Below are 25,359 nucleotides of genomic sequence, written 5' to 3'. Positions count from 1 at the left end.
TAAAAGAAATAGAGTGTTAGGTTATCTTGTTGAATACTATAGTCTATTCATTAAAATAGAAAGATTTAGATAATTGTAATCTACGAGAGAAAATATTTTATGTGAATCTACGATCATATCTTTCAAGAGAAAATATTTTATGTGAAAAAAATGATTAAATTTAAATTATATAACCATACATAAATAATTAAAATTTAATATTAAAAAATACATAATTTTTTAAAAAATTTTAAAAAAATTTAAATAATTATATGATATTAAATTTTAACTATTTATATTTAGTCATATAATTCAAATTTAATTATCATAGAGGATATTTTTTAAAGATATTTTTCTCTTATCACATGTGCTCGTAAAACTATAAATAAGGAAACATATAAAAGAAGGCCCCATAAAGTGTTGAGTCTGTCCTCGCTTGTCTCCTCATTTGACTCTTTTTCAATTCAGACTTGTCTTTCTTTGACGCGTGTTGGTGGCTTCGGCGTTTGGATGGAAACATTGCCGTTGTTTGAGCCTCAAGATGATAACGAGCAGTGTTCATCTTCAGCTACTTCGTCCATCGGAAACGACAGCGACTTGTCGGAGACAGTGCGGTGAGAATGACAATGAGGCTCACAGTGCTTATAAATGTCTTGAACCTTTGGACACCATGGACTCTCTCCAACATCTTCTTCCCATCCGGTTCTTCATCTCAGATCACACTTCCTTAGCTTGTTTACTTTTACTCACATGCTATTATTTTCATTTTTCTAAAAATTCATTTCTATGTTTCTTGTGAATTTTTATTATGACTTTCAAGTTGACATGCGATTATGATTTCATTTAGTGTACTTGGTTTGATTGTCTGCCTAAATAGCCTTAGAACCCGAGACACAAGGCTAAGAATTTTGCAACCGGATCTAGGAATAGGATAATATACTGGTTGACAAGGTGGAAACAATTGCATTGTAGCGACTAAAACTAGGCTTCCTTGTCTGAATTTGGTTATTGTAGGTGAATTTAAACTATTAATTCTTAGCTATCTTGTGCTAAAAATAGTAATAAAATGTTTAATTATGAACTATATGTGGCGAGTGTATGATTGACGGTTTGAGTGGTGTGATGGACGTGAGGGGCATCTCAAAGTTCTATGATGGCAAGTCCAAGTCATTCACGAGTCTGGTTGATGCTGGTTCTACCCCATATATCAAAGACATTGCAAAATCAGAGAATGCTTACACCAGCAGGGGTAGAAATTTGATGGCTTTCAATCACACATGGGAAAAGAGTCAAAGCTACCTTTTAAGAAGCAACAGTGGTGGCATTTCAAAGAAAACGACAATAAGCTCGAGCCGAAGTACCGTGGCTCTCGCTTTTGCAATCAACTATGAAAGCAGCAGTTGTTGTGCGAGCGAGGATTCATCTTTAAGCTCAAATCCGAGGTCACCTCCACCTCTTCCGCCACTCCATCCCCCAAGTACAGCTCCGTCCTCTCCTATGCAGCATAATTTCTCATCCCGGAGGTTCTTCTGCTTAGTTGATATTCAAAATTGTTCCACTGCTACAACAATAAAGAATTAAAGATACATCGCTACTCCCTGGACCCTGGGGAGTAAAGCAGCTCATCCATCACAGTAAACTGACTCATTAACTCTACCATGTTTTAACCACCTTAAATGATATATCTCGTTCATGTGCTATTTATCTAAGCGAGCAGTAGGTTGCAGAGAGATACCAATGGTAGATATTCAAATCTTATATAAGGTTAGCCTATCATATGGCAGGCCATGCAAGCACTAACTACTTCAGAATTTTTAGAGTTTTTGATACAAGTCATCTTCCGGACTCTCCATAGAAACCTTATCCATCAGAAGGCTTGCTACCGTTACCCGTTAAATTACTCAATTTATCGAAACATTCGTAGACACTATATGCTAGGAAAAATATTTATTGAAATCAAGTTGGGAAAAAAAATGTTGGCGGCTAATCCTGGTCATTGAAGGCAAAATAATGCCATCTAAAAAAAAATCATTACACGCACCATACTTAATTGAAGTGATGGTATACTCATCAGTCATTTTTCTCGCCCTAACCAAGATTTTAGAAGGACCGATCACTGATATTATTCCATTGTGGTGTAGCTAGTGTACATCTTGGCATCAGGCAGTGTCAACCAAGAAAAAAAATGGTTATCCGCCTCTAATCACCAGCAGAACTGAGACACTTCCAAAATTAATCAATGGCATCCAAAGTCAGCCAAAGATACCCATAAGCTGATATTCCATTACGAAGTTATGTATAGCCGATCTTCCAACTTTTCAAAGGAAAAATCACCAGCATCACACTGCTGACGGATGAAGTTTGAAACGAATAAAAAAATGCAACTCCAAGACTTGCTCAGCATTTTTACATCAAAGAATAAAACTTTTAATTTCTTTGGCCAAGGCTCTGATTACAATCTCATACCTACATAGAATACAACATAAAATCTAAATGATAAATACGTGAGACGATGGGCTGCAATAATAGAAGCAGCACGTCAAGCTATACTGCTTAACTATGTAACTCAGAGAAGTTACAAATCAAGCCAAGAAAATCATTTTTTCTTCTCTGATCGGTAAGTAATATAAACTGATTACCAAAAGCATTTGGTGACTGAGACCAGTAAACCTGATGACAACTAAGATTGCCGTCCACTTGAATGGAAACATTTCCGACTAGGTTGTGCTGCCATATAATTCCAGAGATCAAATATTGAAGCTAAGTTTCAAGCAACTAGGTTGTGCTGTCATTTAATTCCAGAGATCAAATATTGAAGCTAAGTTTCAAGCAACGATCTCCCAATTGTAGTGTAGATCAATTACTTCTCATGTAAAATAAGAAACTGGGCACAGGGATATTCACACAAAAATGCTGGAAGATCGATATCAACAGTATTTATAGCAGGGATTGCCTTATCTATGTCTTCAGCAGAAAAAGGAATGCTGCACAAAAAATTGAAGGTTAAGCTGAGGGGACCAAAGCAAATGGAATTTCCAATATACTATAGGTCCTATGGAAATATTTTACCGCAGGAAATGTCAAAAGAATCAGAGATTTATATTCTTAAGTAAGCATAAAAAATCCAACACATCAGTGACAATGGGCAAATGTAGTTCTGTCTACCCAGAGAAGAATCAAGTATTCAATGCAATTTAACCTAGACATGCTGCATGACATGATCAAATTAAGCCACTAGAGTCTGCTTTGTTTCAGAACTACATAATAGGATATTAGTTTATTACCAAGTAGGAAATTATAAGTAAAACATCTTAGAAACCAAATTTGCTTTGTTGCATGTCAATAATTAGAACACTAATCACTTGCTAAAACTACAAGCAACTGAAAAGAACATAGGTGGTTTAAAGCAAAGTACCTCATATCATCATCCAACAAGAATGAATTAGAGCTCAAACACTGATTGTCCTTGCTCACAATTTCCCTCATTTCACTAACTACCTGTTCACCATATGTAGTTCAGAACTCCAAGGAAATCACCATCATAAAGTATTTTTAATCAATCTAAAACACAACTTGCCTCATTGGACACACTCTGGGTTCCATACTTGTCGTCCCAGTACATAGTACTGATTCGATAAATTTGCCTCACAGTCAATGCCTGTTAAAGAAGTGAACTAGGAATAGGTTAACCTTTGTTTAAATAATGAGATACACATGAGAATATTGCACCTGTGATGCATGTAAAATAATGAGATACACATGAAACAACAAATGAAAAAATAATAAAAGGCATAAATAATTGGTACGAAGGACGCAAGTTCCTCCCTCCCAACACAGAGCATTGACAGTCCAACTGTTACCTTGGTATTCTTAGATATGTCAGGCATAAAAGGCACCAACATATTTTATTGAAAGAAACTAATAATTTAACAAATAAATGAATCAATTACATTGGAGCAAATATGACATTCACATACAGGCATTTTATACCATCAAACTTTTTTCACCTAACATCCAAAGAAGAGTTTTCACTTCTCACCCATTTAATTAAATCAGTGAGAAACAAAACTAAAATCAAGAACCCATGGGCCATGGCCATAAGTTGCTGTAATTGTATTCCCCAAAAATAAGCTTCAATTTCTCATGCATCTTAATGAAATGATGGAACTTAAAAAATTTGAGGCCGAAAAGCTATTCAGTATCAATGTGTGATACAAGAGATGTTGCAATAATAAATACAATTAATGATAATCATACCGGACAAAGATCCTGCCGAATTTCTTCCAAAGATTTTTTCCTCTTCTGATGTATTACCTGTACAATTCAAACAAAAGAAAGAATAAATATGGTATAGCAGTGCTATTTGAGACAAAAGTACGACTAAGGTAATGCTTATACCAGAAACCCAACAGCTTGTCTTATATAATTCAGCCCATGCCAGGACGTTCCTGCATACTACATTTCAGAAGTACCTAGTTAAACTTTAAAACTAAAGTCATGGAGTAATAGCAAAGCTCAGTTTACCTCCTCTTTTGCATTTGCTATCCATTTCTCAAGTTCTGCGAGACCAGACTTAACATATTCACCATTTGAGAAAGTACAACATTCACGCCGCAACAGAAGGCTAAAAGATATTGTGGAAAAATTAAAATTAAAAATTGGAGAACTGAACTACAGAAAATCAATTCAATAAACAAAGCAAATTAGTGATTTGAGACAACAAAAAATGGCATCTTGTAAATAGGGGTTTTTACCTGTTGAAGAGTGTAATATTGATGAAGGAAAAAACCTGAGTAACTAGCTTGCGGATGAAGAAGGATGGTACCTGAACATACAGCCTTTGGTAAGAAAAGATGAGGGGGAAAAATAGATCATATTGAATGATTTATACTTATTAAAAAAGGCAGCAAAGTTCATAACCACAAAATATCTTTATTCATTTCTTTGATTTCTAGCTGGGATTATTTCATTGATGTCTCTAGTCTGATTTGTAACATTATTCCTTTTTGTTAAGGTCACAATTTGTGGCCTGCATACAATAATAGTTCGATTTTCTGTTAAGAAAAATCATTATTCATTTCTTTTTTGTTTATTTATAGGATCATTATTTATTTATTTTCTAAGAGAAATGTGACTTCATACTATGTTCTTAACTAAGTGTCTAACAAAGAAGCAATGGATATCTCTGCTTTCAAAGAACTATACTATTTCGGCTCACCACACCAAAGCTTCAAAATTGAAGTTTCAACTAGTAAAATGACACCACTGCACAGATAGGAAACAACTACATCACCAATGAGTGGTTCTGGTGGCACAACTGTTGAGGTATCTATTGGAACAACCTCTCCCAAAACATAATTTGCCTAAAACATATATTATTAATGAATAAAATAACCATAGTATGTAACCCTTGTACATCAACTAACCCATTTCATACAACTTTCCCATAAGATCATAATTTTTTAGACTAGTATAGAAAAGTAAGATGCAAAAGGTGGATAAGAAATCCTCAAACTAACGATGATGCAACAACAAAAGGAACAAGAAAACATAGTAATGCAGCATGCCAATCTCTTCGAAGATAACAAAGACACCCAACTAAAAAGACCACGCACAGAACACCACAAAGCTAGATAAACTACTCAATCCCAAATGAATTCAATTGAAAATTGTCAATATTTCAAAAACCAAACCAGTCACTAAACCGGTAAGAACATTGGTTCAATGATAAATGTTCTAACTGTGATTGAACCAATAATATAATCAAATAGAATTTTATAAAATAATAAACTAAAAAAAACATAAAATTAATAATTTCACAACATTAAAAATCACTTATAAATGCCAAAACTTATAACACTAACATTCAAAATAGTAAACAAAGTAAAATAAAAAAGAAACATCTACAAATAGAAACAAAATAGTTCATATACAACATTCGTTGAGGTTGACTCCATATTCAAATATGTTAGACATTTATTAAAAAAATAAATAACATGTTTTGGAGAACTAGTTAAACTGGTGGAACTACCAGTTTGCCGGATTCAAGTCCAGTGTTACCAGTTTTCAATCAGTTCTTTCATGCTAGAACGATTTTGGACAGGATGCTAGGCCAGTTCCTGGTTAGTCTGTTATAGTTTTGAATTTTGATAACCATAGTTCAAATAATGAAACTGTTACATTCTCTGTCTCAATGTCCAAACAAATGATTACAAAGATGGCAAAAAAAATAGAGCACAGATCAAATGGTGACACAAATCAATAGAAAAATAAATAGCATACATGATTTGCACATAAGCGGCTCATGAGAGAATCCAAAAAATTGATGATGTTGTCCCATTGAGCAACAGGTGATTGTTGAGGAAGCCCACCAGGAGATCTAGATGATTTTCCACCTTGCACTCGACCCATTTTAGCCTTAGGTGCCTAACCAGTATCATATATAATAAGAAAATTGATTTTGTAAAACATCATTTAAAAAACCAAGAAATTAAAGCTAGACAACAACAAAAGAACTTTCGCACTAAGTGGGATTGGCTACATGAATCAAACAACAGCATTGTGTTATAGCATAAACCAAGTCTTCAAAAAGGGACACTATGATCTAAGTCCCATTTTAATGTAATATGCAATTAAATTCCAATTTAGATCTTTTAAATGTAAAAATATCAGTGGAGACTAAACTTCATAAAAACAGAAAAAGTCTTCAAGAGGTTATTATAAGGATACATAAATAAAAATGATCAATTCATTTATAACTGCAAATATTCTATGCATTATTATATTAGTAACATAAGAATCTGAAATTAAGGAAAAATATATAGCAGCTGTTGAAAGACAACATCTCCAAAGCAGTAAAATCATCAATGCAAGTAATGAGTAAAATTGGTTCCAAAACGGAGGTTGGAAAATCACTAGGCAAAACGAAGGCATCTCTGCCTGCCTCAACCATCACCTAGGTTTTTTCAACTCTCATATTTAACAGCATCACATAGTAGCCACAAGAAAGAAGTTAACCATCAAAATCAAAAGTTTGTTACCTTGTACAACCAAATTGTTTCTTTACATTCCTCTATAAACTCTAATCCTTAGTTTCCCACAGCAAACATCTTACTATTAAACTTAAATTCAACTCAAGTAAATTGGTCATTATATAAGGATGCTAAATGGAAGAAATTGATTGAAGCCAAGGGCTAACATAAAGTTTATGAAGCAAAGTCTAAATCAATGTAAGTTGATTCAGCACTTGATAGGTTTCATTAGTTTATGACTTTCATTAAACTCCAACTTCCTAGCATCCAAAAAAAAAGTTTTAGAACTACAAGACCATAGTGGAACCAAGAATAAAACCACAATGATTCACAAAGTATGACTTGCCAATTTAGTCACACATTACTTGAATCCCCAAAATATCAGCAAGGAGGAAGAAATGCCACCTGAATACATGATCCCAGAAGTGGAGACAGCTCCTTTTTCAAATTATCACGTATAAGGCCAAAAATCTTCTCTACGCAAGCAGTTAGTTGTTGTTTAAAAAGAATAGCTGGATATCTTGCCTCCACCTGTGATGTATTATCATCATATACAATAAGCTTCAATGGAGACCTCAGTCCCTGGAAATGGCAAGTCAAACTAAATAAGGAGGTAGATAAAGAAAGCAGGGACTGGGAGACAACCAAATAGGGTCAAATGCAAAATCTGAAGGATAAAAAAACTCATGGCACAACCAAATAAATCAACAGATAAAAACAATGCCATAATTAACACAACCTCTAAAAGAATCCAATAATTGTTATTTATAGACTGCCTCGAATGATAAGTAATTGAAAGTTGAAGATGCAACAAAAAGATCGAATCATCAAACAATCAAAACAATGAAATAAATAGGTTGTTCTCCACTTTCTGCATCATTGAGCTTTCTCCTAGCAGCCATCATCAGCATAATGAGCAGAAGCTTGTAAAAGAAAAATTTTTAGAAGGAAAAACATTTTAGGAATAAGGGTTCCAAAAGTGTTGATTAAGTTGCAATCATTACAGGCTTTCTGTCTATGATGATACTACAATAGTACAAGTTGATCATTCACTGATCCAGTACTCTGCATAAAATAGAATCATGGCACAAGACTGGTACTGGGAGGAAATCAACACTGCAGAATTATGGCTCAAGACCAGTACTGGAAAGGAAATTGGTAGCTGGTAATTTTGTAAAGGGAAATGATAATTAGGTTTGATAAGTGCCCATGATCAGAGCTGTTCAGGAAAAAGGTTTTGTAGGATGTTAAAGATTTTCCCTACAAAGCTTATACCAGATATATGTCTAATTTGTAGGTTCAGCAGAAGCTGTTGCTCATTTGTTTCTACATTTCCGTTTATCTACTACTACTACTTATCTGGTAGCCTTTCAATGGCAACAGTCTCTGTCTAACATTTGAGGTTTACTAGGACAGAGGGAAAGATTATATGACTGTACTATCTATTCAGCTCTTTGGTGTATTTGCCCCATCAGAGAACTGCAATTGTTTGAACCAAGTCAACCATCACCCACATAGTAGAAGAAAAGCATTTCAAATATGCCAGTGGGGGGGAAAATCTGATATCAATATTCAACTTGAAAGCTCACATTCCCTATTCGGCTGGTCAAGCCAGATGATCTGGCATAACGTTGAGCAGTGGTTGTTAAAAAACCATTTGGATGCAAGTTCCTTTGCAAGAGGCATAGAAGTGCAGATGTATTGGACAGCCAATATGGCAAGACAATGTCATTGTCTCTAACCTGAAACAGATGGCACTCTAATGAAATAAATCTCAAAAATTAAAAAAGCATCCCACGATTCAAATACAGTACTATAAAAGCAAATTATTTACCTTAAGAACATCATTAATTCCATCAACTATGTAATCAAATATGGCTGTGCGCTCAGATTCAAATGCATGCCAATGATGAAGACATTTGTATATGATACTAGCTGCCAGAGGTTTACCATTTTTGAACCCCAAATCCTCTTTGATGCACCTAGAGAGGAGTTCATAGTTATCCTGACAACACATGGTACCAATAAGCCTACAGGGCGCAATATTTGGCAAAATGGAAAGCACAGTCAATATTATTTGGCAATATATTTAGGTATAAGATTGATAATATAGACCTTTCATTCTTGTTTTGCACCACATTTCAGTTATATTAATGTTGTATCCACGCCTAAGTCAACTGATTCTTACATTTCCTACACTTTAAGCAGTTATCTGGCATCTGAACACCACAGTGCTCAAGCTCAAATAATACCTGGTGCTTCTCTGCTGTTAATTTTGATCGACGAGAGTCTGACAAGCCGCCATGTGTAATATGGGAAATAAGTTTTGTAGGTGCGGGCGATTCCTGCGTAAAATTGCAACAAATGAAAAACAACTATAATTGTGTTCAGTCATTATTTTCAACAGAAGAAGCAAAAAATGTAGCATCTTACAAATGTGGGCTTCTGCTCGGTGCAGGGGGCTATTGCGCTTGAGTATTTCTGTTTCGGAAAAGTAAATTAATTAGATAAGTCACTATACCAGAATTTAAATTTTCATCAACATTTGAAACATTTAAATTTGCTGTCTGGGAAATGAAAACCCAACCAAATATACAAATTAATAAGGAATCATGCAAAACAGCTTCTGTAGACGTTAACTGATATCAACATCAATATGCATGAGGAAACTTACTTCAGATAATGACTTTGTCAAACCTCGATGGTTACTCTTAGGAGAGACACTTAAGGCTTTCTGCCGAAGCACGTGATTTTCATCCTCTAAAATTGAGAGCTTTTCCTCAAGACTACGTTAAAAATAAAAATACAAGTACGAAAATGAGAATTACAAACAAAAAACACTAGCCATTTAAGTAAACCACTGCACATGATTGCTTTTAACAAAGCTCAAACTCTAATAAAGGCAAGCAAACAAAACTTTCGAATGGGAAGGTACAGCACCTTTGGCACTCAAACTAAACCAATTTGTAAAACAGGAAAAATGAAAGCAGAAGAAAAGGCACCTTTTGACATTTTGCCCAAGTTCAGAACACTTATCTTCAAACTCCCTCATTTTCTGAATGGTTTTATCATGGTCTTTCCGAGCATTCACAAGCTCGAGCTCCAAAGCGGTGCTCTTCTTTTCAAAAGCATCCAATGAACCCTACAGATATCAGACAAGAAATCCTATGTAACAGAATTTATCAGAGAAGACAGACAAAAAAGAAAGTGAGATAGGGATGAAAAATGTCTGTGAACCATTCATTCTAAAAGCTTAAACTAATAAGTGAAAGCAAATGAATGATTTCATATCTCACACATGCCTTCAAGCAACAGCTCCTTGAGTTTCAAGGGTAAACAGTGCACAAGCCCACCCTACCTCATGCAGAAGCTGAAATTAATCTTTTATTTGGAACTTTGAAGAATAGAGACAAGGATCAAACTACAGACCACATGATCATAAATGCTCTAATACCATATCATAAACCAACTATCCTAAAAGATTATTTTGTAAAGGTAAAAACATTTAAATGATATAATCCTTAACATACCCTATTTTGAACAGATTTTCAGTTACATACAACAGATAAAAAAAGTAGATATATCCTTAACATAACAAATAAGATTATTATACACTAGATGAAGATGTAGCAGCCAGCAAACGCAAGTACCATCAAACTAATACTCTCCTAATCATACAAGGAAACTAAAACCATAAAAAAAAAATCAACACTCCGTCCATGTCCAACCCACAAGCCTAGAACCTGAAGATGAACCAAGCAAAACCACTTTTCACAACCAACGAACCTAAAAATCAAGTGAAACATTTCACACTATATTGTCCCAGGCCATCTTGCTCAAGTGAGTAGTAAAACTGAAACATTTTCACCCAATTTAGCCTTTAATGAAAAAATCCAAACTCAATGCTTAACCACTTTTTTGACCCAGCACAAACATTGCAAACTGTAATGAGTTTCATTATTCATGTAGTGATTCAATCCATCTTTACACTTAGGCTCTCTACCAGTAACCCATCTTCAAATTTTTAAATCTATCCCACATCACCCATAACCACACCTCATTTTCTGCAAATTATAGCATGAGTCTGCATTAGAGAAGAAAATAGGTCAGAACATATTTTGGGGGCTTATGATCTATAGCCCACATCAGGCCCTAGGGTAGATTTTGCCTATTTGCTAAATATGTCAAGCCAAAACCTATTTAGTTAAAAAGTTAGGCTTAGATGCCATCCAAAAAGCCTTTTAGGACTAACATTCTAGCCTATTTAAATCAATACAAATAATATAATGATAATAATGTTATTGTATTAAATTTTTACAATAATTTTAAATTATATACCTATTGGTCTTTGGAAGACTTAAACTTGCTGGCCTACATATAATTGTAATTAGCCTAGGTATGTTTGTAAATAAAGAAAGCTTTTAATAAGCTTTCAGGACAAGCTAGGCCTCAAAACAAGGCTTATGTACGGTAAACATGTCAATCTCAGGCCATTAATTTGGGCAATAGGCCAAGTTCAGGCGTTGTATAGCATAGCCCAGCCCATTTCTACCCCAATTTGCATAAATCACACAAATTAAAAGGATAAATTCTTGCAGAAAAACAATGAAATAGATTAGTAAAGTATTTCAAGCTAGATTCTAGACCACACAAAGAAGATGAAAAATCTTGCCATATAAATTGCATGGCAAGAATAATTGAAATTCATGTGTTGTCAAAATCAAACAAACTAAAATGAACACAAATATTTAACATTAGCACCTTTAATAGAGCATTTTCCTTTCGCACTTCATCCATTGCAACTAGCTCTCTTTCTAAAGCAGATTTTTCCTTTACTAACAATTGCAACTGATTTTGCAAAACCGCATTTTTGTCGCACTCATTAATTGTTGCTAGTTTAGCTGCATCTAATTCAAGATTCAGAGCATCTACCATCTTCTGTAGCTTGGAAATCTCAACATGCTTAGCCTCTTCATTAGAAACCTGCATGACAATGAAGAATACATTACCACAAGTTCCCCAAATCTCACTTGTATAAGTCAAACTCTTTCTTTAATATAATCAAAATGAACTGATGGGCAGTACACTGTTGGTCTAAAATTCACGCAGCAGAGAAATTAGAAGACAGAAAATTTGAAAACATAAACAATAATTTACAGTAAAAAATGGTAATCATGCATGAGGACACTTATATTTTTTGATAAAAGAAATTCTATTAGTTATAAAAATAAAACAACAAAAAGATGGAGGAAAAGGTATTCCCATACCAGAAAACAAAGCCAACAGAAATATACAAATCACAATTGAAATCATGAGTTGTCAAGTTAATTTTTGAATTGTGAAATATAAATTGCATCAAATCATAAGACTCAGAAACAATGAAAATTTGCTTGAAATATATAGTGTTCAATTGGATAATTTTGAACTAAGAATTGACAAAACAAGTTAGCCATTACAAAAAAACTCATAACACAGAAATAACCAGGTGCACTCATAAGTCATACTTCACTGCATGTCCCTACTAAATGGGAGTTCATCCTGAGAAAACTACTCATTATGGACATTGGACTTGATGTGTAATCTATGAAGAGTGCCAGTGACATAAATTTTCCAACATGTTCACTACAATTAACTGAAATTTATTGGAAACAATGAAATTACAAGTGAGACTCATTAAATAGGAAGTGAAGCTTTCATTATATCACAAGTTACAATAAATTCGAGCCACTAGTAAGGAATGTGTTTGAAAGGCAATTGTTTGAAGCCTATGTTTCAAAAGAATGAGGGTGACTAACCATAGTCTATATGAAATTCCTGTTTTAGAGGAATGAAAACACAGCAATGGAATAATCAAATAAATGGAATTTACCTTCACTCTTTCAGTTCCCCTTTATTTCAAAATTTAAAACACCGAATTTTCAGCTTATTTGATGAGAATTGAAGAAAACAAATAGAAACCATATACACAATTCTATCGCAAAGAAAAATTGAAAGCAAAGATAATACTAACATTCCTTTCAAAACATACAAACCACAAAATGCCATGAGGATAATTATTAGCAATGTATGTAGCAGAAACAATATTACAATACAAAATCACAAATCAGCAGTTTGTTGTTTAAATAATTTTAATCCCAAAAATATATGCATGACATTAGCAAAACAAAAACTTAAAATAGAACATAACTAAGCAACAAAATAACATGTCACAAAACACTTTTCCGTTTACAAGGAATCAAAATAGAACCCAATCAAGCCATAACATCTCTTCTTTTTCAGAAGTAATACCCTTATTTTTTTCTCAAGATGCAAACGCCATGTAAGCTCTTCCAATTGTTTCTCAAGTTTATTCTTAGCTAAACGCAAGGCTCCAGCTTCATTAGCCTCCTAAAAAAGATAAATAAATAAAAAACAATAAGGTAGTGAGAACAACTTCTAATTCATTCTCCCCTCCACCTGGAAAAAAGAAAGAAAACCTTACATGTTTAAGTTTGCGAAGCTCTCTTTTTGCTTGTTTACACCGCCAAAGGCATTGTATAACTACAATTGAATTTTGATGTTTTAGGAAGGCAGACCGAACCTTGCACATCCTCCAATAGGCCTATATATTAATGTTACATATTATAAACAAAATCATACATCAGAATCCATCTTGCCAACCAAATAAAAATAGCAAGCAATTAAAAGTAATGCAGAGAACAATTGAAACCAAATAATGCATTATCATGCCTTATAAACATGCATACATGAGAGATAAAACTAAAAAATCTACAGTAATATTTTACACAATCAGTCAAAATTACACATAAACATAATTCATTAATTTAACACTACAATCATAATATGCAAAATGGAATTGAATATACTAATAAATAAGTAAAGAACATGCTATTGCTTTGACATTTTAAAGGACATGATACAACTCCATCTCTAGATAAAATACCTGAATAGAAGTGGCAGCTTTGTGTTCTTTTCTATGCAAGAACCTTTGACGAGTTGTGAAACCACGAACATTGGACTGTACAATAATAGCTGAATAATATAATTTCACATAAGCATGCCTCATCCAACACATACGGATATATTTCTGAATGGAGATAGCTGCTGATGTTTCCCGTTTAGAAGCATATAACTTTCGGCCAATGAATCCTATAAGAACAAAAACTGTAAGGACCAGGACAATTAATTGATTGTGTTCCTCTAAAGTGCAGTGCACTTGGAAGATAAAGTGTAGTTATAACCATCGATTATAAATCAATGGTTGAGATTGTGATTAAATAAATGCACATGTAAAACAAACTATGAAGCTATGAAAACCACGACCATTGATTTTCTAATTAATATTTATAAAAGATACATACATATATATTTCTGAATGACAATAGTTGTTACTGCTGCGCCCTCCCCACTTTAGAGGAGTTAAATCCTACATACAATTTAAAGATCCTAAATCTACATGAGAAATGCTGGCAATAACAATGATCATTGAGTTCATGAAGTTCTAAAAGGGCCAATGGCCAATGCAGTGCAAATCAAGCACATTTTAAGTGAATGCATTATATTCAAGAAAAAACCACAACTGAGAAATATTTATTTTGGCCACAAGTTTTAAAAAGTAATTAAAGGGGAATTATTTTATATTTTTATTAAATGTCAATAAAGCAGACCCCTGCAGCATGCTTGAAGAGAAAGAGCAGCAGCTTGGATTGAGATGAAATCCCGGCGTGCAATAAATGTCCGCAGTCGACGCTGAATACACTTTGCAGCATTGTCCAAAACTTCTGCACGTCTAGAGTCTAAAATGCAAATTTGACCAGCCCTGAGAAATACCTTGGTCCTACCTAACTGAATAATAACAGACAAAAAAAATCAAAGTATGACCAACATAAATTCATTCTTGCTTTTACACCCCCAAAGTTTTATGAACAGCAGTATGCATGGGCCCAAAGAAGCACACCTGAAAATTCTCAAGCTTTAGCTTTTGCAATATTTTCAGAGTTACATCTTTGTCATCATAACTGTCAACACAAAGTATAAGCAAACATTGATGAGAAGTGAAATGATTATCAAATAAGAAGCCTCTATTGCTTCACTTGCATTCATATAAATAAAATGCATGTAAAGTCAATACAAAAATCCAATCCATGCCACAAGGTAAAATTTCTACAAACGAGAACATTTTCCTATACTGAATGAAAAGGAAGAATCACAAATTTAAATAAGATGTAAAACCAACTTGCTTTTTGTTTCTCATTTGGTTCAGTAAATTAAAACCACCAATAAACTTGGAATTATCATAACCAGATCAAGTTGGCTATTTCAAGATGATAGAACCGGCCCATGACGTGTCCACATTAAGTAGAACAACTTTTGCACTAAATGTTTAATAACCAAATAAACCAGCCAATCTAGGAGTAAATAAGAGAAGCAAATCCAGGTTTTGTGGGAGTAATTCAAAGCTTCCCACTTCACTTTCAAAAATAAAAAGATAATGTAAACTGCTATATAAATTAACAAAATTCACCTTCCATCCATAAATTCGGGAGCTATTAATCCAAAGCGATCTACAAACTCTGAGTAAATCCTTCGAGTGGGGTAACCTGCCAGACTTATTCTAACAGCCTCAAGGACACCCTAAATAAAATACGGTCATGAAAAGAAATATTAATAAATGATACCATGCTAGGAAGTAAATCTAGATGACAAGACAAAACAAGATAATTATGGCTGCCTCATTAGTATGAAAATTTGAATAAAGCCCACGTCAATTTTTTTATGCATGTACACATGTAGATGGAAGTCTATCAATATATATTAAAAATGTAAAGAAATTAATAATGGATAATATAAATTAAGAGGGGGAAACAAAATGACAATCAAATAAAACTGAGTGCCATAAAAAACCTTTCAAGTTATTTGTGCAGGAAAAAAAACTGCATCCAGTTTAATCAGGCAGATTTAGAGATCTTCATCAAAATTCAATGCACTAAGACAAGATATTCACCACCATCAAAAGGAAAAACCACAAAAGTAAACTTATCTGTACAATAACATTGGATAAAACTATAAACAACTGCTTTGACTGACAAAGTAATCAGCAAACAGCAATCAAGAAACAGATTTAACAATTGGCATACTGGCAATATGTGTCTTTACAACTTTAGATGAACAGTAATAGTAAGGGAGTTAGAATATCTAACTACTGACCCCACAGCGTAATTGGTGTATGACACTAGTATTCTCAAACTTTTGTGGTCGATTCAAAGAATTCGGCTTGACACATCGAATGTAATGAGGCTCTGTTGTGTTAAGTGTTTCCATGAGTGATTGAAGTTGTTGCTGAAGTCCCCATCACCAGTGTCACACACAGGACATGAAACAGAAAAAGATCAACAACATAAAATTCAATGTCCAAATACTTTAGCCTCCTATACTATTTTGTTTGTTCATTATAATGAATCCCCTTAAATTCAGTAACTCACAAAAGGAAATATATTCACACCTTAAATCTGGAAGCCACAGAAGAAAACTTGTATGATGACCTTGAAGATTCCTCTGATAGCAAAGGAAAAAGAGCCGACACAAAGGGGCATTTTGAAGAGGATAATAGATTACAATGTTCTACGACTACATAATCACGATTTTTGTCTAAGAAGGTGTTTGTATGGTAAGTGACCTACATAAAGGTATTGGAAGATATACCATCAAAATATTTCATTTTCAAAACAAGAGAAAGTACTGCAAGTCTGCAACACTGGATTACCTTTCCAGCATAATGAGAAAGGGTAAAATCTGTTTCAGAAAACTTCTCCTTTTCTAACCTAGGGTGTGACAGGAAGTGCTTAAACAACTTGGTTGAGAATGTTTCGTGCGTTGATTTTGGAAACATGCTGAAAGGAGACAAAATCAGGATTAAAGATAATTTGCAAGAGGGTAATGTATAAATAAATATACACTAGTTCAGATTAAAGAACTTAATTTGTACCAAGCTTCATCTAACAAAGCAATAATACCAATGGGTTTCTGCAAAAGAATGCAACAAGTCAATAAGAAAATGAAATTCAAAGGGGAAAAAAATTATTTGTACATAACAATGATGAAAGCAACAGAATTTAATTTCCAAATGAAGCAACATAATATTCATTAGGCATGATTATGGTTAAATGAATCCTAGATATGCAGATCTTAACAACTTATCCTTCAAAAGAACCCAATCCAACACTTATTCCCAACATTATGTCAAAATCATATATATGAGATCCAAACATTAGACCAAAAGCACAGAATAAGACAAAGGATTTGATTTAATGCGGTCTAGTTAAGTAGTTGCTTTCTATTAGAGAGAACTAATCTATATACCACGCGTACCCTAGGGATGGTCAATCAACCAGCCATATGTAGTAGTGCTGTAGTGTAGCCTTTATTTTCTGATTTCAGTTGCCAGTCACTTTCAGTCAGTTGTAACTAGCAAGTTAGTTAGGCTTACTGCTTTAGTAGAATCAATACTTCTGATCCTCTGACTCAGCTAATTTTAATTCAGTTTTTCTCTTATCAATAAAATCAGAATTATCTCTCTACTTGTGCTCTTTTCTTCTGGCTGGGTTTATCAATGTCTAATACCTAACGCAAATTCTCCTTTCAATTTCAGTATTGTGGTCTACTGTAATAAACTGACAAAAGACATAGTTTGTTCACAATTCCTTTGGGCATCAATATTTCAGACACGTGTATTATCCAAATATTATGCGTAAAACAAGCAATCTGTTTGAAATGGATAATACTACATGGGAACATAGAAACATGGAATCAAAAAGCTCCAGCTAAAGAAACAATTTAATAAAAAAAAAACCTTTTCAATCAAATCTAAAACATCTTGGTTGTCTATAAACTCAATGTAACTCCAGTTGATTTCTTCTTTGCTGTATTCTTCCTGCTCCATCTTGAAAACATGCTGGAAGAAATGACAAGCAATAAACAAGTTATAAGAAAATTAAAAAAAAATCACATATTCATATTAAGACACCTAGGCATTGAATGTGTTTGGAAAGATAATTGGGTAGCTTCTAATTAGTCAACTAGCTTGTTTGACAAAACCTAAGGTACTAGAGGTGTTTGATTAGGAAGCTGTTTTGTAAAAGTTAATAACTTAAAATCTCTAATTTCATAAGATAGTGTGTTTATAAAAGATTTATATATAATAATAATTCATTATATATATATATAACTTATACAGTAACATATATTAATATTAACATTAATTTATATACACACACACATATGTGCATACTTATTGTTTCAACTTTTTATGAAGTATACCTTACCTAATAATAATTAATAACAACAACAACAACAATAGTAATTTTTATGCATAAAGTTATTTAATATTTAATTATATATACATTAGCATTTTCATGCCATTTTATATGTATCAAAATTTTACCAAACACTTTCACTCCAATAAGGTAACTTGTCAACTTTCAGTTTTGAACTCCAAACTTTTGACTCTAGCTTTCAACTAATGATAACAAACAAAGCTAACTTGGTGAAAGCAAACTAACATATAATAACAAACTTGCATACCTGATTAAAATGTTGCTGGAGCTTTTCATTTGCAAAATTGATGCAGAATTGCTCAAAACTGTTTAAGCAAATATAATTGTATCAAGCAAGGAAATCATGTCAACAAAGATACCAAATTAAAATAACAGCAGCAGAAAAACAATTCAATAATCAAAACACAGTAGGAAAAAAAAATCAATAGATGGTACTAGCCAAACTCAAATGTCTGTGCACAATTCATTTTTTCCACTAGTGGGTGTACTAAAATTTACAAGAGCACTAGAGAAGTAGAAAATATCTACAGTAATTCATGCCTGACCGATGCACCAGGATAACCCACTCACTTCAAGTTTCCACAATGCATATAACCCCAAAATAAAATATTCCTACTCCTCCAAGAGATATTTAATTGACAACAAATTACCTATTATCCTTAAAACACTCAAAACCATATATATCCAAAACTCCAATTTGCTTCTGGGAACTGATATCTTGCCCGACAGAACTATTGATCTTATCAACAAGCCTGGTAGAACAACAAATAATTAGTATTTTCACCCTAATATATGCATGATAAAAAAAAAATTCTATCAATTCACCATTGACCATAAGCATACCAATCAAATAAACGAGCATAGACAGTTTTTGCCAAAGCATCCCGACCAGCGACAGCAGCATTACAGTCAAGAGCTTTGATGATATTTCCTTCTCGGGTTTGTATTGAACGGGTGCATAGTGTTGCTAGCAGTAGGTTCAAATCACACCTAGAGATGGAAAATTTGCAGCCATTCCATTAAGTTTAAAAAAGGATGAAAAGTGAAAACTTATATAAAAATTATGTCTAGTCATTACATGTTAAGGAAAACAAACAAGTAACCAACCATCCATCTCATTTTGGTATTTGTATTATTTTCTCAAAAGATACAAAATATGCGCTATCTGTTCACACAGATATCCAATCTCTCACAGACTAAGAAACCAATGATAATTATTGTAAAGCTTAGTCTCTTTCTTGGATATACCAATTCTGAAGACTTAATACTAACTTTGCAAAGTCAATACCCAATAGTAGTTGAAAACTCTATTTGGTACACACCTTAGCATTTCATAGTCATTATTGCACTGTTGTACAGTTGTACACAAATTTTTTTCCTTACAAAGAAATTTCCTGTGGGGTGGTGACAATACCCATCACAAAATCCCTTGGGTGAAATGGGAGGATATTTGTCAGCCCAAGCATGAGGGGGGTTTGGGTGTAAAGGATATTTCGAAATTTAACACAGCGCTAATGGGTAGGTGGATTTGGGCCTTTGCCTCTGGTCAGCAGCAACTCTGGTTTAGAGTCCTAAAATCTAAATATGGTGACTGGTCAGAGTTCCAGCTTCAGTCTAACAAGAGGGGCCATTCTCACTGGTGGAGGGATATTAGAAAGATATACCAGCAGTCGGATCCTAACATTTTCAGTCAGAATATGACTTGGAAGGTTGGGAGTGGGGAAAGTATCAAATTTTGGACAGATAGGTGGCTTGGGGCAGATTACACTCTTGAGCAAAAGTATAATCAGCTTTTTCGGATTAGTAGACAGCAAAGCTCCTTCATCTCAAGCATGGGCAACTTCATTAATGATAGCTGGGAGTGGGACCTCAGGTGGAGGAGAAATCTTTTTGATCATGAAAATGATATAGCTGTGCAGTTCATGGAGGAAATAAGCTCCATTCCTATTCAGAGGAATAGTAAAGACTCTATGGTGTGGTTAGCTGAACCCCATGGTCATTACACTACTAAATCAGCTTACAATGTCTGCACTAACCTCAATACAGCAAACACAGATGGGAAGATATATAAGCAAATCTGGAAGTTGAAAATTCCCCCTCGGGCAACAGTTTTCTGCTGGAGACTCCTTAAAAATAGACTCCCCACCAAGGAAAATCTCCTAAGAAGAGACATTAATATCCAGGACCAAAACTGTCCTTTGTGTGGTACTGCTCTGGAGGATGTGGCTCACCTTTTCTTCAATTGTAATTTGACAAAAGGTTTATGGTGGGAATCCATGAGATGGATCCGGGTAGTAGGCCCCCAGCCAAGTCACCCAAAGTGCCACTTTACTCAATTCTGTGAAGGCTTTGGGGATCCTGTAAATCAGGATATAAGGGGTGGTTGGTGGATTGCCTTGACTAGTTCTATTTGGCACCATAGAAACAATCTGATTTTCCAAGGAAGTCCGTTCGACACCTATAAAGTCATGGATCATGCCATTTACCTTCTTTGGTCCTGGTTCAAGGCTAAAGATAAAGATTTCAATACTAGCTTCATCCACTGGTCTTCCAATATTTCGAAGTCCTTTGGATAGATTTGATGGGTTTCCTTAATCTCATGGTTTAGGATGGGTTTTTTGGAGGGCAGCACTCTGGTGCTTTGTATCTATCTCTAGTACCACTGGTACTAGTTTTTCTATTATTAATAATATATATATCTTTTGCCTTCCAAAAAAAAAAATGTTTTAGTTTTATACACTGTTCATGCACCCTACTTAGTCATTATCAAAATCTTTTATAGAAATATCATGAACATTTAAAAAAAAATTAATTAATTTGAAAGCAAATGCAAATGAGAGAAATGAAATTAGACCAAGTAAAAATATAATTCATGTAAATTAAATAATGTTCCAAACATAAATCACCTGCCTGAAAAGATTAGCAGCCATCTGCAAATGAAATCTTGATTTTTCATCTTTTATTACTGACGAGTCATGCTCTTTTCCAGGAGAAAATTCAATGTTTCCCAAATGTAAAATTGCAGCTAAGGTGCAAAATATGGCTTCCTGGTAATAAAAGAAAGTATAACTATGAGTAAAGGGTGAAAATCAACAAAATTAACCAAAACAGCATTCAATAAAGCAAAAGATACACTAATGGGTAGCATCATTAAACCTGATCCCCTAGACTTATGCCAACAATATCCATTGCTCTCCTCGTCTTCATGTACTCTTCAGCACTGCTTACGCCATCTAATTCATAGACTTTACTTTGATTCAAATAGTGGAAGTGGCTTGGCTTTCCCAACTTATACTTTTCTACATCCTAAAAATGAGGCATTCCAATAACAAAGTATAACAATAACATGACATACTGAAAACAGAAACCTGCACATGCACAGTGCAAAACATAGCTTTATGCTGCATATTAACACCTAAATATATAATCAAATAAATACTTCACCAAAGACTAAATATACCCTTTCAGATGCACACAATTGATAAAAGCAGTGATAATTTCTTTCTGGATCTGTTATCTGCACTACTCGTGATCTTTCTAGTAAGTAAGTTCTAATTGCAGCACCAGATATTCTACCATTTGAATCAAACTGAATTTCAACAAACTTCCCAAATCGGCTGCAACCAGAAAAATAGAAATAACATGAGGCAATGTGCAAGAACAATTTCAATGGAAGAGTATTTGACATTATAAACTGCATTTATTGTTTCATTAAAATGTAAAACCCTGTTAAAACATCCATAACAAAGAACCTGATTATCCATCAGATGCACATATCTGAAAATCAAAATTATGTTACAAACTTAGGTATTATTCTTCCACTTCACCCACTTAAACCTCAATGTTAATCACAAACATCAATACATCACCATTCCTACTTTCAATCCTTCTGAATCTAATTCCTAGGATATACACAAGGGTATCAATTTTCTATGATGTCACAGAATTCTCTTCTCACTTGCATATTTTAAGATTTTATACAACAATGGTGCAGTCACCATTCACTATGCTAGCAAATCTGGGTCCCAAAAATATCTGCCACTCCATGAAAATGGCACTTCTTTAGGTGCATAACTACATTTCCATGAAGTCAACCATGGTTTTTGGATGGATTGGATATTAGACACAATTATGTCATTACTGCACATAGCATGCTTTAGTTAATAAAAAGATAAGAAAATATCATAAGATAGTCCAAGGAAAAATTTTAAGCTTACTTCCTAAATCTATGTGGAAAGTGAAAATATAAACTATAAACTATAAAGAACCAAGTTTACCTTGAATTGTCATTCCTGACAGTCCTTGCGTTTCCAAATGCCTCTAAAAGTGGATTTGACTGAATCAAGCAACAAGTGAAATTAGCATCCCTTATTGATGACTAAATTAAAATTAGAAGTGAATGAATTGCCAAACATGTGATCCATAAACTTCAAGAATAGCCTACTTCAAGAACTTGTTGTTCAACTGTTCTATCATCACCAGCAGCACGCCCACCAACATACGTAAGATATTGCATAATCAATTTTGTTGTCTCAGTTTTCCCAGCACCACTTTCACCGCTGACCAAGATAGATTGGCTTTGACCTCCATTCATCATTGCTCTAAATCATGCCCAACAAAAACTCAGTAATTTTGCAAAATGAAAAGGCAAGCAGTAAATATGACAAAAAATCATATAATACACAAGACGAAATGCATACTAACCTATAAGATGCATCGGCAACAGCAAATACATGTGGACTAAGCTCACCAAACAGAGCTCCCTTATACTGCTCCATCATATGGATATCATACAAATGAGGAAGCTTTGTGAATGGATTAACAGCTATTAAAATGCTCCCTGTATATGTCTAACATAGAAAAACAAGTCATACAAAAAGCATAAAATAGTAAAAAATGTAATGTGAAGGATACAAATATATACGTATATCACATTGATATATTAAGTAAATTTCATGAAGTTATGTTGCCAAAAAGCAAATGAAAGTGTTAAAAGCTACTGATTATGTATTAATTTATTTATCAGTATTGGCGACCTGGTCAAGTAGGTAATGCGCCAGAAATAAACTACCATAAAGCTCTCGTAAATGAAAGCACTAATTATTTAACTTCATACATAAACAGAAAGTGAATAAAGCACATATGCAGCATATCGGATGTCACTACTGGCAGAGTAGTTCCATACACAAACACAATTTTCCAGTAATAAGAAGATTATAATAAGAGTTTAATTGTCATGCACTGTCAATATAAATATTGATCAATCAAAAATCATCTATGGGATAAATTTTAAGATAGTTATCTTAAAGAGTTTAATTTCTATGAATTGTCAGTGTTGGAAATTTTAGTTTAAAAAATCTTTACTCGCTCAATACATTTCAATTAAACTCTAATAACAAATCTTACACTGATAATATTGCACATAAAGTTAGATATCATTTCATCAATGTGTCAATCCCCTAATGCCAACTAGGCTTGCCAAACACCATTAGACATTTTCAATTTTACACAGCGCAATAACACAACTATAAACTCACGTCCATCTCATCATCAACAAATAAAGAGTGATAACATGAAGAAACGCTAATTGTCCATCTAGAATTCTAGATACCAACAAATCCATTCAATAAAGACTCACATAAATATCGTTCAGTGCATATCTTCTCTGGAGATTGTACAACACCCCTGGCTCATTCAAGTAAGCCAACCTCGTCATATCTTCGACTCCGCCGTGCTCTTCTTCATCAGCATCCCTGGGAAACACGTTCTCCGGAAGAAAAACAACCTGCAAAACAATGCACCACACAGATTCATCATCCGAACTATGCACCGTACCGCCATTCAAAAACGCAAGCGGCGTGAATTCGGCAGAAACAAAACACTCACCTTCTTGCCGGAAGCGGTGGCAACGGTAACTTTCTTTCCCGAAGACTCGAGCACTTCAGCGGGAATCCAAGCGGAATCTCTATCGTGGACCCAAACCTTGGTGCCGTGGCGCAGACTCATGGTTGGTTCCTGCAAAGGGGAAAATGAGGGAAGAAGAATTCGAGAGTGAAACCCTAGAGATAAAGAGGGACGAAAGAGAAGAGCGGAGAAAGAGAGTGAAGAGTTACGTACTGGCATGAGGTTGAGCTAGATTAGAGGTAGTTCTGCTGAAAATTGGGGTTCCCGCCCTATTGGTTGTGGACTATGAAGTCAAAAATGGCGAAACTGTACGGTATTTATATCGTAGTCGACACGTCACCACCGTACCCAGTGTTTGTGTTTGTGCTTGTGATTTTCTCCCACTTTTCACTCCCGCTTTCCTTTACCGTATCCTCTTCTTCTTCTTTCTGTCAAGGCCGGACCAAATTTACTGTTATAAAAAATATTAAAAATCGTTTTTTATATATAATCATATAGTAAGTAAGTTACATTTTTAAAATTAATTAAATTTATTTTCACAAATCCTACGAGAATGGTGTTTACATTTTTTTTATAGAATGTCAATTCAATATTTTAATATTAAGGATTTCTCTGATAATTTTATCCTTTATAACATTATATTGATACTTTTTAATGATCAATATTTTTAATATTCAGTGTTTTCTTTGTTTTTATTTTAAAAATATTGAAAAATTTAATAATTAGATTATTTTCTAAAGTATTTTTAATTTAAATAAAAATAATGTTATGATTTAATAGTTATAATTTTTCAAAAGCTATATTAACATAACATAATAGATACATTAATATATGCTTCGAGCTTTTATTTTTGGAAAGATTTATATAACTTTATAATTATTTAAATATCAAATTTATTTTGTTCTACCGTGGTCATAGAATAAACATTATTTTATTCGTGAAAATTAAAATGTAAGATATTTTTACAAAAAAAAAAACTATATAATTTTTTAAATAATGATTACCCATTAATATAACCATTTATGAATGAAATGAGTTGATTCTGTTTTGGTAAAAAAAATACTTAAATTGATTGTAAAAAAGTCATAAATACGGTTAAAATGCAATTATGA

General features: G+C 33.7%; 2 protein-coding genes across 3 annotated transcripts; one reads left to right on the top strand and one right to left on the bottom strand.

The window, feature by feature from the left end:
- The first annotated feature begins 1,101 nt into the window (after window positions 1-1,101).
- On the top strand, window positions 1,102-1,560 carry LOC114408322. The gene has a single exon (XM_028371348.1). The coding sequence runs from the start codon at window positions 1,102-1,104 to the stop codon at window positions 1,558-1,560; it is 459 nt and encodes a 152-aa protein (XP_028227149.1).
- A 351-nt stretch (window positions 1,561-1,911) lies between these two features.
- Window positions 1,912-24,654, bottom strand: LOC114408863 (myosin-15-like). 2 transcript variants are annotated; one of them, XM_028372051.1, is made up of 39 exons: window positions 24,461-24,654; window positions 24,230-24,358; window positions 23,982-24,128; window positions 23,048-23,193; window positions 22,788-22,944; window positions 22,621-22,679; window positions 21,804-21,960; window positions 21,500-21,649; window positions 21,254-21,390; window positions 19,187-19,333; window positions 18,994-19,095; window positions 18,591-18,648; window positions 17,860-17,961; window positions 16,996-17,033; window positions 16,774-16,900; window positions 16,513-16,686; window positions 16,218-16,349; window positions 15,535-15,644; window positions 14,968-15,028; window positions 14,678-14,855; window positions 13,954-14,159; window positions 13,492-13,611; window positions 13,299-13,397; window positions 11,772-11,993; window positions 10,013-10,152; window positions 9,685-9,796; window positions 9,444-9,491; window positions 9,263-9,355; window positions 8,845-9,015; window positions 8,600-8,752; window positions 7,416-7,592; window positions 6,262-6,405; window positions 4,734-4,804; window positions 4,504-4,603; window positions 4,378-4,434; window positions 4,237-4,293; window positions 3,557-3,637; window positions 3,395-3,477; window positions 1,912-2,963 (listed from the first exon to the last, which is right to left on the bottom strand). In XM_028372051.1, the coding sequence occupies exons 1-39, from the start codon at window positions 24,464-24,466 to the stop codon at window positions 2,840-2,842; spliced, it is 4,575 nt and encodes a 1,524-aa protein (XP_028227852.1). In that variant the 5' UTR covers window positions 24,467-24,654; the 3' UTR covers window positions 1,912-2,839. The 2 variants fall into 2 exon arrangements, with proteins under 2 accessions (XP_028227852.1, XP_028227853.1); XM_028372052.1 differs by lacking the exons at window positions 1,912-2,963; window positions 3,395-3,477; window positions 3,557-3,637; ... (4 more) ...; window positions 6,262-6,405; window positions 7,416-7,592 and adding an exon at window positions 7,599-8,489.
- Between the last annotated feature and the right edge of the window lie 705 nt (window positions 24,655-25,359).

Source organism: Glycine soja, chromosome 4 (assembly GCF_004193775.1).
Source record: "Glycine soja cultivar W05 chromosome 4, ASM419377v2, whole genome shotgun sequence".
Lineage (NCBI taxonomy): Eukaryota > Viridiplantae > Streptophyta > Magnoliopsida > Fabales > Fabaceae > Glycine > Glycine soja.
Note: the sequence above shows the minus strand (reverse complement) of the source record. Positions and strands in the feature narration are given on the sequence as shown.

Coding starts and splice junctions, on each gene's coding strand:
- LOC114408322 (XM_028371348.1), top strand. CDS start 1,102: ATGGACGTGAGGGGCATCTCAAAGTTCTATGATGGCAAGTCCAAGTCA.
- LOC114408863 (XM_028372051.1), bottom strand. Junction 9,356..9,443: donor CCGAGCAGAAGCCCACATTT/GTAAGATGCTAC, acceptor AATTTTACGCAG/GAATCGCCCGCACCTACAAA. Junction 4,294..4,377: donor GACAAGCTGTTGGGTTTCTG/GTATAAGCATTA, acceptor TGAATTGTACAG/GTAATACATCAGAAGAGGAA.